This window comes from Carassius carassius, chromosome 22 (genome assembly GCF_963082965.1).
Source record: "Carassius carassius chromosome 22, fCarCar2.1, whole genome shotgun sequence".
In the NCBI taxonomy this organism is placed as follows: domain Eukaryota; kingdom Metazoa; phylum Chordata; class Actinopteri; order Cypriniformes; family Cyprinidae; genus Carassius; species Carassius carassius.
In genome coordinates, this window is record NC_081776.1 from 27999673 (window position 1) to 28013563 (window position 13891).

General features: G+C 36.7%; 1 protein-coding gene across 1 annotated transcript in view; it reads left to right on the forward strand.

Moving 5' to 3' along the window:
* LOC132099191 (NACHT, LRR and PYD domains-containing protein 12-like) overlaps positions 1–13891 on the forward strand; it is an 84348-nt gene that overhangs the window by 58936 nt on the left and 11521 nt on the right. The window contains exons 4-5 of the mRNA XM_059505642.1: positions 9293–9466; positions 11088–11261. Coding sequence (XP_059361625.1) covers positions 9293–9466; positions 11088–11261 — 348 coding nt within the window. The remainder of the gene's footprint in view (positions 1–9292; positions 9467–11087; positions 11262–13891) is intronic.

Below are 13891 nucleotides of genomic sequence, written 5' to 3' on the forward strand. Positions count from 1 at the left end.
TGACATTTTGCATATTAATCCATGTAGCCTACCCCCCTAAAATAGGCTACCACTTTTAATGCTGGGATGCAAAGTAAACCACAATTTCTTTTGAATAATATAACGCATAATTAATATAATATAAATAATACTGCACACCTTTTAAATGTGTCCAATCTAAAATATGGTTTAATACCATGTAGCTTAGAAAATATAAGCACAGACTAAGGCACATGCTTGACATATCATGCTTGAATTCGTTCTAAAAAATGCACATAACTTCATAAATACCAAACTTTCATCTGTGAATATTAAATATTAAATATATTAAATATTTAAATTATAGTGTTTTTCTTTCATTTTCCGTGACTGAAGTAGTCAAATGTAACACATCAGCGAGGCAAAACTGACGTCTCTTTGCGAAAATGTGCTTTGATGCGCTTGTTTGATAACTTGTGGTTAAAGCGCCACTCAGCGGTCAAAGGCTGCAAATGCACTTTATACTGCCGCCGCCGCGGTACCTGCGGCGGTAAAAGAGGCATTTTCGATGTCTACTTAGTGTAGAGCTGAGTATCATCAGCATAACAGTGAAAGCTAACACCATGTTTCCTGATGTTATCTCCCAAGGGTAACATATAAAGCGTGAAGAGTTGCGGCCCTAGTACTGAGCCTTGAGGTACTTCATACTGCACTTGTGATCGATATGATCTTCATTCACTGCTACGAACTGATGGCGGTCATATAAGTATGATTTAAACCATGCTAATGCACTTCCATTGATGCCAACAAAGTGTGCAAGTCTATGCAAAAGAATGTTGTGGTCAATTGTGTCAAACGCAGCACTAAGATCCAATAAAACTAATAGAGAGATACACCCACGATCAGATGATAAGAGCAGATCATTTGTAACTCTAAGGAGAGCAGTGTCAGTACTATGATACGGTCTAAATCCTGACTGGAAATCCTCACATATACCATTTTTCTCTAAGAAGGAATATAATTGTGAGGATACCACCTTTTCTAGTATCTTGGACAGAAAAGGGAGATTCGAGATTGGTCTATAATTAACTAGTTCTTTGGGGTCAAGTTGTGGTTTTTTGATGAGAGGATTAATAACAGCCAGTTTGAAGGTTTTGGGGACATATCCTAATGACAATGAGGAATTAATAATAGTCAGAAGAGGATCTATGACTTCTGGAAGCACCTCTTTTAGGAGCTTAGATGGTATAGGGTCTAACATACATGTTGTTGGTTTAGATGATTTAACAAGTTTATACAGTTCTTCCTCTCCTATAGTAGAGAATGAGTGGAACTGTTCCTCAGGGGGTCTATAGTGCACTGTCTGATGTGATACTGTAGCTGACGGCTTAATGGTTGCAATATTTTCTCTAATAGTATCGATTTTAGAAGTAAAGTAGTTCATAAAGTCATTAATGCTGTGGTGTTGGGAAATGTCAACACTTGTTTTCGTTAATTTAGCCACTGTATTGAATAAATACCTAGGGTTATGTTTGTTTTCTTCTAAAAGAGAAGAAAAGTAATCGGATCAAGCAGTTTTTAATGCTTTTCTGTAGGATAGGTTACTTTCCCGCCAAGCAATACGAAATACCTCTAGTTTTGTTTTCCTCCAGCTGCGCTCCATTTTTCGGGCTGGTCTCTTTAGGGTGCCAGTATGGTCATTATACCATGGTGTCAAACTGTTTTCTTTAACCTTCCTTAAGCGTAAAGGAGCAACTGTATTCAAAGTGCTAGAAAAGAGAGAGTCCATAGTTTTTGTTACATCATCAAGTTGTTCTGAGGTTTTGAATATGCTAAGGAATTTGGATACATCAGGAAGATAACTTAAAAAGCAGTCTTTTGTGGTAGAAGTGATGGTTCTTCCATACTTGTAACAAGAAGTAGAATTTACAATTTTGGCTATATGAAGTTTGCACAGAACTAAATAATGATCTGAGAAATCATCACTTGGCTGAATAATTTCAACACTATCAACATCAATTCCATGTGACAGTATTAAATCTCATTCAGAATGTCTATAAATGCTGATCCCAATGCATCTTTTTCATTATTAACATGGATATTAAAATCACCAACTATTAAAACTTTATCTGCAGCCAGAACTAACTCGGATGTAAAATCACCAAACTCTTTAATAAAGTCTGTATGGTGCCCTGGTGGCCTGTATACAGTAGCCAGTACAAACATAACAGGGGATTTATCATTAACATTTGTTTCTCTGGATAATGTTTTATGAAGCACCATTACTTCAAACGAGTTATACTTGAAGCCTGCCCTCTGAGAAATCCTGAAAACGTTGTTATAAATTGAAGCAACACCTCCCCCTTTGCCTTTTAGACGCGGCTCATGTTTATAACAGTGATCTTGGGGGGTGGACTCATTTAAAATTATGTAATCATCAGGTTTTAGCCAGGTTTCTGTCAAACAGAGTACATCTATATTATGATCAGTGATCATATTATTTACAAAAGTGTTTTCGTAGAAAGGGATCTGATATTCAATAAGCCAAGCTTTATCATTTGTTTATCCATATTGCATCTGTTTTTTATTTGTTGAACCTCAATTAAATTGTTAATCTTAACTTGGTTTGGACATTTTTTGTATTTTCTAGTTCGGGGAACAGACACAGTCTCTATAGTGTGATATCTAGGTGAAAGAGTCTCTATGTGCTGAGAATTAACTGACCTCTCGTAATCATATCGTAGTCTAAGGTTTAAATCATTGCCTTTTAAACATATACAAATAATAAAACGTGTATGATGTATTATTATAGGTGATATTACTCTTGCAAAGCTCTGATTTCTGAGAGATGCATGGAGAGACAACAGCAATGCGGTGTTTGATTTGCGCTCTTTTCACTCAAAGTTTACATTCATTCACTTCACACTCGTGACTTTAGATGTCTGTTGTATATTACGCTGACCCCCTGACTCAACTGTTATCTAACAAACTTCGGACTGTGCCAGCTTCAGCCGAGTATTCAGGCAGAATTATTCTGAATTTATTTGTCAGTTATTCATTTTTGAAGCCATTATCTGTGCACCGTATACACTCAACTAACGGATTATTAGGAACACCTGTTCAATTTCTCATTAATGCAATTATCTAATCAACCAATCACATGGCAGTTGCTTCAATGCAATTAGGGGTGTGATCCTGGTCAAGACAATCTCCTGAACTCCAAACTGAATGTCAGAATGGGAAAGAAAGGTGATTTAAGCAATTTTGAGCGTGGCATGGTTGTCGGTGCCAGACGGGCCGGTCTGAGTATTTCACAATCTGCTCAGTTACTGGGATTTTCACGCACAACCATTTCTAGGGTTTACAAAGAATGGTGTGAAAAGGGAAAAACATCCAGTAATATTCTGCAGTCCTGTGGGCGAAAAATGCCTTGTTGATGCTAGAGGTCAGAGGAGAATGGGCCGACTGATTCAAGCTGATAGAAGAGCAACTTTGACTGAAATAACCACTCGTTACAACCGAGGAATGCAGCAAAGCATTTGTGAAGCCACAACACCCACAACCTTGAGGTGGATGGGCTACAACAGCAGAAGACCCCACCGGGTACCACTCATCTCCACTACAAATAGGAAAAAGAGGCTACAATTTGCATGAGCTCACCAAAATTTGACAGTTGAAGACTGGAAAAATTTTGCCTGGTCTGATGAGTCTCCATTTCTGTTGAGACATTAAAATTGTAGATTCAGAATTTGGCGTAAACAGAATGAGAATATGGATCCATCATGGCTTGTTATCACCGTGCAGGCTGGTGGTGGTGGTGTAATGGTGTGGGGTTGTTTTCTTGGCACACTTTAGGCCCCTTAGTGCCATCTGGCATCGTTTAAATGCCACGGCCTACCTGAGCATTGTTTCTGACCATGTCCATCCCTTTATGACCACCATGTACCCATCCTCTGATGGCTACTTCCTGCAGGATAATGCACCATGTCAACAAAGCTCGAATCATTTCAAATTGGTTTCTTGAACATGACAATGAGTTCACTTTACTAAAATGTCCCCCACAGTCACCAGATCTCAACCCAATAGAGCATCTTTGGGATGTGGTGGAATGGTAGCTTAGTGCCCTGGATGTGCATCCCACAAATCTCCATCAACTGCAAGATGCTATCCTATCAATATGGGCCAACATTTCTAAAGAATGCTTTCAGCACCTTGTTGAATCAATGCCACATAGAATTAAGGCAGTTCTGAAGGCGAAAGGGGGTAAAACACAGTATTAGTATGGGGTTACTAGTAATTCTTGATTCAACAAGGTGCTGAAAGCATTCTTTAGAAATGTTGTTATATAATTAGCTTACAAAAAAAAATTATGCATTGCAATCCTTTAATTTTTAATATTTGTCATGTTTGTGTGTCGGACTGAAACTAGCAAACACACTTGCGCTGCGCCTTGCGTCGCATTGTGGTGGGTGTATTATAGGGCCCCAAGTGTGTGAATGATGTCTGTTGTTGTTGCTTTGATGTTTTGTTATGTTTGTTGTATGTATAAAAATACATAAAAAATTTATCACAAAAAAATACAAAAATAGATACATTTTCTACGACACTTTTTTTCGAAAGGGCATATGTAAATAGACGTCAACTATCATGAATATCCTTAATTACACCTTATACGACAAAGGCCCACATAATGAGCTGCATAATGAGCCTTTCAGTCAGGTTTGTGACTGAGAGGGAAGAGTTAAAAGAAAGAATGTGAGGACAAAATAAATTTATATATTTTTATGTTTGTAGTTTATTTAGAATATACAGGTGCTGGTCATATAATTAGAATATCATCAAAAAGTTTATTTATTTCACAAATTCCATTCAAAAAGTGAAACTTGTATATTATATTTATTGATCCCTAATTCAGTATCTCAGAAAATTAGAATATTGTGAAAAGGTTAAATATTGAAGACACCTGGTGCCACACTCTAAACAGTTAATTAACTCAAAACACCTGCAAAGCCTTTTAATGGTCTCTAAGTCTTGTTCTGTAGGCTACACAATCACGGGGAAGATTGCTGAATTGACAGTTGTCCAAAAGACGACAATTGACACCTTGCACAAGGAGGGCAAGACACAAAAGGTTATTGCAAAAGAGGCTGGCTGTTCACAGAGCTCTGTGTCCAAGCACATTAATAGAGATGTGAAGGGAAGGAAAAGATGTGGTAGAAAAAAAGTGAACAAGCAATAGGGATAACCGCACCCTGGAGAGGATTGTGAAACAAAACCCATTAAAAAATGTGGGAGATATTCACAAAGAGTGGACTGCAGCTGGAGTCAGTGCTTCAAGAACCACTACACACAGACATATGCAAGACATGGGTTTCAGTGATCACATTCCTTGTGTCAAGCCACTCTTGAACAACAGACAGCCTCAGAAGCATCTTGAGGACTGGAGTGCTGTTGAGTATCAGGACTGGACTGCTGTTGAGTAGTCCAAAGTTATGTTCTCTGATGAAACTAAATTTTGCATTTCTTTTGCATTTTGCATTTTGCATGATTACTTTGGAAATCAGGGTCTGATTTGCTAGATTGAGATTGCTAGAAATGCAGCATTTACAATGAATTACAATGAAAATGAGTGCTGATGGCCACTTAAACAGATGGTAATAACACAAATGTGCCATAAAGTAAATAATCCACTCTCTCTATTCAGATAGACGCGTTCACTTTGATAGCTGTGATCATACAGTAATAGCGAGCTGATTTGGGCTGATTTTCACTCGAACAGATGGTAATCATGCAGATACATTCACATTCAACACACTCTTACATATATAAAAACTGTTGAAAAATGAAACAAACAAAGAAAAGGGCGATCGCTATAAGTTCCGCCTCCATCAGCTGACAGGTGCGTCAGAGCGCGTCACGAGGGAGCGGCAAAATTCAAATAAACTATCTTTCGCCTGTCTTTCATTCATTCTTTTTTTCCTGGTGGATCGTCTCATTCTGTTTGTGACACTGTACGCTGCAAAACCATGCTGTTTTTTTACTACCAAGACGCAGTTTCTGACCGTGAGTTATTCTATAACGGACGCAAACAGTTCTGTCGTTGAAGAACTGAAACGTAAACATAGGAATTATGATCCATATTACAACATTATTGCTTTGTTGGACCAAATGTGCTCCATGAGATGTCGTTCAGTGGACCCTTACCTTTCTAACTAAACCGGGATTTACAGCTGTGGATGTGTTTATGACTCGTTATTACGACGGATCTGGTATGTACAGCGTTTCCATTGCTCATGTTTGTATGTGTGCTGCTAACACAAATGTAGCAAATACAGTCTTTATAAGCTTTCCATTGAAAAACAGCGATCTGTCGTCGATGCTTGAGGCTTAGATCTTTATAATGATACATAGTTTGTCAAGATTAAATTTGTCCCGTTTCATTTAATCTATTCATAAACACTGACATGTGCGAGTTTAGGGGTTTTCAGGACGAGGGCGTCGGGTTGCTGGCTAAGAGGTTAACACGTATACGCGTTATGAGGTATTTTCTCCTTATAACTCGGAAAAGAACTTAAATTACACTTTGTTTTGATCGTACAGATAAGAGCAATACATCAATCAAATCTGTAAAGGGTCTACTTTTTTTGTATACCGACATAATAACAACAAAACTTTGGCATTTATATAATAAAGATAACAAAGTGTGCTGTCTGCAGCCTTGGTCTGCGGTGATCTTCATTTACAAATTCATCATTAAAATGAACTGTAATACTCAACGAAGAGACATGAGAAAGATATCTATAGAAAGCTTGACATGTCTACTTTTAAACTAAACAGGTGATACTGAAAACAAATATTCTATGATAAAGTAATCAATATGAATACAACGCGATGTCACGTCTCCCTTCATTATCTTCTAATGTGACCACACCCCCGCGCTGAATGCCCTATTCACATTCTAAGCGCGCGGCTTGAATACTCCCACACAAAAGAAAATAATGCAGCGAGACTGTTCTTCAAGTTCTTTTTATTTAACGGTTTGCTTCGCGATGAGAGGAATAAGACATAATTCACCCCAAAAGGACGTGATGTGGATTACCTCAGGTTTTGAGATTTGGATTTCCTCAGAAAAAAAGAATGAAGCACTTTATTCAACGGAGATCATACACATGAGTAAGTCTCTTTTTATTTATTTATATACTTGAACTAGTTTTCACATAACTTGTAACCATTTTACTAGTTAGACTTTTTATAAACTATAATTCCTGACTAAATGTAGGCTATAATAAAGTGAAATGAAGTTTCAATAACAATATACACTACTATACTATTCAAAAGCTTGATGTAAATAATATAAATGTAACTGTAAATGATGTAATTAAATAAATGTAAATTTAACAAAAAATGCTGTTCTTTCAATTTATCCCAAAAAACCCTGAAAAAAAAATTTCTCAGCTCTTTTCAACATTATTATTAATAATAATAATGATAATAATAACAATAAATGTTTTTTTTTTAGAAAATAAGATTGTTAAAAGGATTTCTGAAGGATTGTGTGACTGGAGTAATGATGAAAAAAATTCAGTTTGAAAGTCAGCTTTGTTTCTAATAAACTGTTTAACTGCTCCCCCAAGTGGATATTAAATTATGTTGTGGGATAATTAAATATATTCTAAATAAACTACAATCATAAAATTATTTATATTTATTGGTAACACTTTAGAATAGGTAACACTTGTTAACTATTAACTACGACATTTCTCTTAATAAATTCTTAAATTGCTGCTTATTAACAGTTAGTAAGGTAGTTGTTATATTTATGTTAGGCATTAATATGTTCTTAATTAGCACTAATACATGGCTTATAATCTAGTAATATGCATGCTAATAAGCAACTAATAGGTGTTACCTATTCTAAAGTGTTACCTATTTATTTTGTCCTTACATTCTTTATTGTAACTCTTCCCTCTCAGTGACACAGCTGACTGAAAGGCTCATTATCAGCTCATTATGCGGGACTTTTTGTCTTTTCAGGTGTAAATACCAATGATATTCATGACTCGCATATGACTTTTACAAACTAAAAGTGTCTTATAAAATTTAAATCAATATATTGTTTTCTGTGAGTGAGTAAACAAGATGATTTTCACATCATTTAGAAAGAAAAATACTAGGCTACAAGCTCCAGTTCTCAAAAATCCCGGGAACCATTGTTCTTTATGTGTTTTATTGCCTTATTCAAGTGATTTAACATTTTTAGTTTTTCAATAACCACGCATAACTTTTTTTCCCTCAAAAACACAATCATGTACATACATGCATTTCACATATTATTATAGCCAAGTTTGTGCTGATTACAGTGAGATTAGACTTTAGCCATTTAGATGTTTATAAGCAACTGAAAAAAGCACAAATGTCAGGTCATGACAAAACTTCTCCAGGCCCCAAAAATACCCTTAGACCTCAGAGGGTTAACAATGACAATGACACAGGTTCAAACGTGTGTGTGTGTGTGTGTGTGTGTGTGTGTGTGTGTGTGTGTGTGTGTGTGTTTTAATGCAGAGATGTGTGTGTATTCTGTAGTTCTAAAACACATTGATTTATTGTTACACCATAATTTCCTTGCTTTCATTTAGACTAGATAGTTAACATGCCATTTTAGACTAAGTATACTAATAGCCCACTGACAAGGCAACGTTAACTGCTACTCATGAAAATGCTCTTTAATACATTCGCCTGATAACTTCTCAAATTCAGTTTAAAGATTCAAAACCTGCAAATGCATTTTGTAGATGCGGCAGTACCCACAAAAGTAAAAAGCTAATTCTGGTTGATTACTATCTGTAAGATCAAAAAGATATAAAGATTGGAGAGGCAAAATATATATATATATATATATATAAAATTAAATGACATACTATTATTCATAACGTAAGTGTTGTGCCATAGGGTTAACTGAGTAAACAACATGTGAACATGATGAAGTGATGTCTGAATAACTGATTGTTTGGTTGATGCTGTTGGAGTGGAAGTATGTTGAAAATGGATAACATCTTTGATGGGGTGCATGACAGCAGTTTAAGTGAGTCTGAAACATTGCTTACCTCTTTGTTGTGTTGTGCCAGTTTAATGGCAACAATGATGAGGATCAGAAGTTTCTAGCTGTGGTTCATTTTACAATTTCAGTTCACCTCCATATTTATATTTCACTTCGTGTGCTTCTGCTGAGTGTCACTCAACATATTATCTATTTCAGTGTCTTAAAAAGGATACAGAAAACATGACTTTAATCATCCATTTCCTCCTCATTGTACTATGTCATCCTCTGATATAGATTTGCTGCATGTCGCCTCTCTGATCAGCACTGTAAAGTTGTGGCTTTAGCTTTACAATCATCAAACTCCCATCTGAGAGAGCTGGACCTAAGTAACAATGACCTCCAGGACTCAGGAGTGGAGCTGCTCTCTGTTGGACTGAAGAGTTCACACTGTCAACTGAACATACTGAGGTTTGAAATTCACATTCACAATGTTCAGATATGTGTAATGAATACAGTAGGTAGTCAACCGAACTGGTTATTACTGCTTTAAAGCTACAGAGGTAAATAAAACCTATTCATATGTGAAACACATTTGATGGAATCACCCTGTAATACTTTCCCTCTTTAAATTTATGCTGGAGTGCCAGAAAGATTTATAATCTTCCAAAATTTCATTCAACATAGTCAGTAATCAAGTCAGAAGGAGAGTGAACAAATGAGACATGTATTCATTACCTTAATAATTGTCACATAACATAAATCCAAAGGTTTGTAAGAGTAAAGCAGAGAGGGAAAAAAATCTTCTACGACTCAAGAACGCAAATTTCAGTGTATTCAAAATAACAGTGCACCAATTCTATCACACATCACCCTTCATTACACATAAACACACAAAAGACAACAGCATAGCAACAGCAGAGCTTTTAAATAGTCTTAAACTTGAAATGTTGTTCAAAGAAGTAATAAGGGAAACAAAGTCAATTAATTCCATCAATAATGGCACCTGATATTTCTCCCGATTCTGTTACTTCCACAGTTTTTCGATGAAGAAGTAAAGAAAAAAAGTCAGCTAGTTCCCACAATTAACTGCGCTTGATAATTGATATCCTGTTACTCACGCTCCACTGCTTTTACACAAGTTAACAGTCAGCTCCTTCTTCAAACAACTTCTAATAATACCTCTGGAAAGGATTGCTTAATTCCAGTAGTCTCCATTTACGATAAGTGGAATTCCATATACACTGCAAAAACACAACAAAGGGAGTATATTTTATACACAGGTGAATTCATAGTAGAATCATTATGCAGATTAAATATCCATTTGTCGACAATCAACTTTACATCGAAAAAAACAAATGAAAACTGCTCAGTAGAGATGAGACTTCAAAGTAACTACCTTAATTTCATCCTCCCTGCCATTGCTCTTTTCAGCTCATGGAATCCCGTACATCATCTTGCATCCGGTATTCCCAGACTGGACCAACATAGACACGATCTTTGTTATGGCAGTTTTTTCCCTGTATAATACATCTTTCGAACTGTGCCATCCATCTCAATATGAACTATTATTATTATATACACAAATTCACTTATAATCTAATTTATTTCATGCTTATTAAAAGATAGAATTGCATTGTCACAACCCCACTTCCAGTCTGCCTTGAATACCTTCACACTTGCTTGACCTATTTGCAATTTATTGGGTCAAACAGAACCTGCGTTAATAGCACTACATTGTTTTAACTGCATTAAAGTGATATTTCGTGAGGCATTATTATCACATTATTTTGACAGCTCTAATAACACTTGTTAAACTTCTGCTATTCAGACAAAGTCTGAGAATTCAAACAAAAGCAACCAAGATTGTTCATTAAACTGCTAACTGCTATCCCCATGCCTTTGTCTGTCACTTGGGCTAATAGAAGGCAGTTTTCAGGCAAGACATGCTGTTAACTGGTTTTAGGTATCAGACAAAACTTGAACTGGCTTTGGGTGCCAGAGAAAACTGGTGTCTAATGGTAGGATTAGCTAATGAGATCATTTTTTCTGATGCATCACAACAATCTAACAAATCCTTTGTTTTATGTAGACTGGTAGGTTGTAGATTCACTGGTCAGTGCTGTGAAAGTTTGTCATCAGTTTTACAATCATCTAACAACCATCTGAGAGAGCTGGACCTGAGTAACAATGACCTGCAGGATTCAGGAATGAAGTTGCTTTCTAATGGATTAAAGAATTCTCACTGTCAACTGAACATACTGAGGTATGATATTATACATTATGATAAACTGTGTAAGCATATGTGTTTTGTAGTTGATGAAAATAATACAAATTAACAACTACCTGTTGGAAGGGCCACATGCCATTATTGTAGACTGCTTGGTTCCAATCAGAACGCAAAACATAATGACATCTATATCAACATTTTACCAATTCTAGAGTTTAAAGTTAGTAGTGTGCCAAAATAATATTTAGGTACTATATCCTTATCTTTATCTTTTAACCTGTTAACCAGAACCCCCCCCCCCCCCCCCCCTCATTATGGGACTCACAACTGAAAATACCCTACATAAATAAAATTGCAACAGTTTCTTACTTCAGTGTATTACACACATAATCTTGGTGTCTTTGGAAAAGAAGACCCTTTGGGCTTTACTTTTCATCAACCAAAGTTCAAATGTTTAAAAGATTAAGAGATATAGACATAGAAGTGCCTTGAAAAAATTGTACCACTCTGAATTTTTTTTTATTTGATATAAAAATATATGAAATACGTCCTGGAGCGATGGGTTGAAAAGTAATGGGTTGAAAGTCACATGTCTCATGAGTTTCTAATTCAAATTGACAAAGATACCATGAAAAAAGAGATTCCTGCAACCACCTGGTGTGCTGATGGCCAGTTATAGAGATAATCATATAAATGTGCCATAAAGTCAATAAATCACACTCTATTCATATAAATGGCATTCACATTGATAGCCGTGATTACATAGTAATAGCGAGCTGATTTGCCCTCAAACAGATGGTAATCATGCAGATACAGGCACACTCAACATAAAACACACTCACACATATATAAAAAAATTTGAAAAAGAAAAAAAATAAAGAAAAAGGCAATCGCAAAGTTCTGCCTCCATCAGATGACAGGTGCGTCAGAGCCCGTGTCACAGGCCGTCATGAAAGAGCGCCAGAATTCAAATAAACAATTTTCCACCTATCTTTGACCTTTTTTATGGTGGATCATCTCATTCTGTTTGAGACACTGTAGGCTACAAAACAATGCCGTTTTTTTACTACCAAGATGCAGTTTCTGAGCACGAGTTATTCCATAACGGACACAAACAATACTGTCCCTGAAGAACTGAAATATAATCATCCATCATCCATCTTATCATCCATCTTACAACATTATTGCTTTGTTGGACCAAACATGCTCCATGAGATGTCGTTCAGTGGACCCTTACCTTCCTAACTAAACTGGTATTTACTGCTGTGAATGTGTTCATGACTCGTTATTACGATGCATCTGGTATGTACTGTGTTTTTATTCTTAATGTTTTGATGTGTACTGCTTACACAAATTTAGCAAATACATTCTTTATAAGCTTTCCTTTGAAAAACAGCGATCTGTTGTCGATGGGTGAGGCTTAGATACTTATAATGATATAAAGTTTGTCAAGATTACTTTTGTCCAGTTTCATTTCATCTATTCATAAACATTGACAAGTGCAAACAAGGGGAGTTCAGGACGCCCGTGGGGTGCATGTTACGAGGCTAACATGTTAAATCTATATGAAGTGCAACTGAGACAGCATCATCAGTAGATCTGTTTCCCTGATAGTCAAATTGGTGATTGTCCAGATTCTTGAGTATGATAGATTTGATGTGCAACAGTACGAGTCTCTTGAAGCACTTCATAATAACAAGAGTCAGAACTCCAATTCTATTATTCTTGTCATCAAAGCATGCAAAAAAAAGGGGGGGGGGTCATTACTAATGGGCAAAGAACTGTTTTTATAACCGGTAATGGCATCATAAAAAGAGTGGTAATGGAGGCTTGTGATTTTATTATGGATATTATGTTTCAATATTGTTCTGTGTACGTATTGTATTTTAAAATGTTTACAATTGTAAAATGTTTGATTAACTATTAGTTCATTAATCTAACGTTCTGCCAGTTTTTACCTGTGATATTATAACACTGAGAAGAATTACATTTGTATCGAGTCTGAAGTAACTTGTGGGGAAGTCGTGGCCTGGTGGTTAGAGAATCGGACTCCCAATCGAAGGGTTGTGGGTTCGAGTCCCGGGCCGGCAGGAATTGTGGGTTGGGGGAGTGCATGTACAGTTCTCTCTCCACCTTCAATACCACGACTTAGGTGCCCTTGAGCAAGGCATCGAACCCCCAACTACTCCCCGGGCGCCGCAGCATAAAAAATGGCTGCCCACTGCTCCGGGTGTGTGTTCACAGTGTGTGTGTGTGTTCACTGCTCTGTGTGTGTGCACTTCGGATGGGTTAAATGCAGAGCACAAATTCTGAGTATGGGTCACCATACTTGGCCGAATGTCACTTCACTTCACTTCACTTCACTTCTTATGCAGACGGCTCTTTGGCGGGAGCTGTTGCCATGGTGAATCATAATATCAGTGCTCCATTGATAATGGCTTTTTATAGTTGTGGTGCACGCATAGTTCAAGTTTAAACTCAGAGTTGGTTGAACCTCCTTAGTAAAATGGGCCCCTGGTCTAAAATGCGTCCAAGACAGGCTGGAGTGTTGTCAGCAATAGGCTTGCAGCCTTCTGGACCCTGGACAAGGTCTAGATTGCATTGGCAAGTCAAATGTCAATTGTTGATCCAGGGCAAACACTTTGGAACAGCAGCAGTACATATGT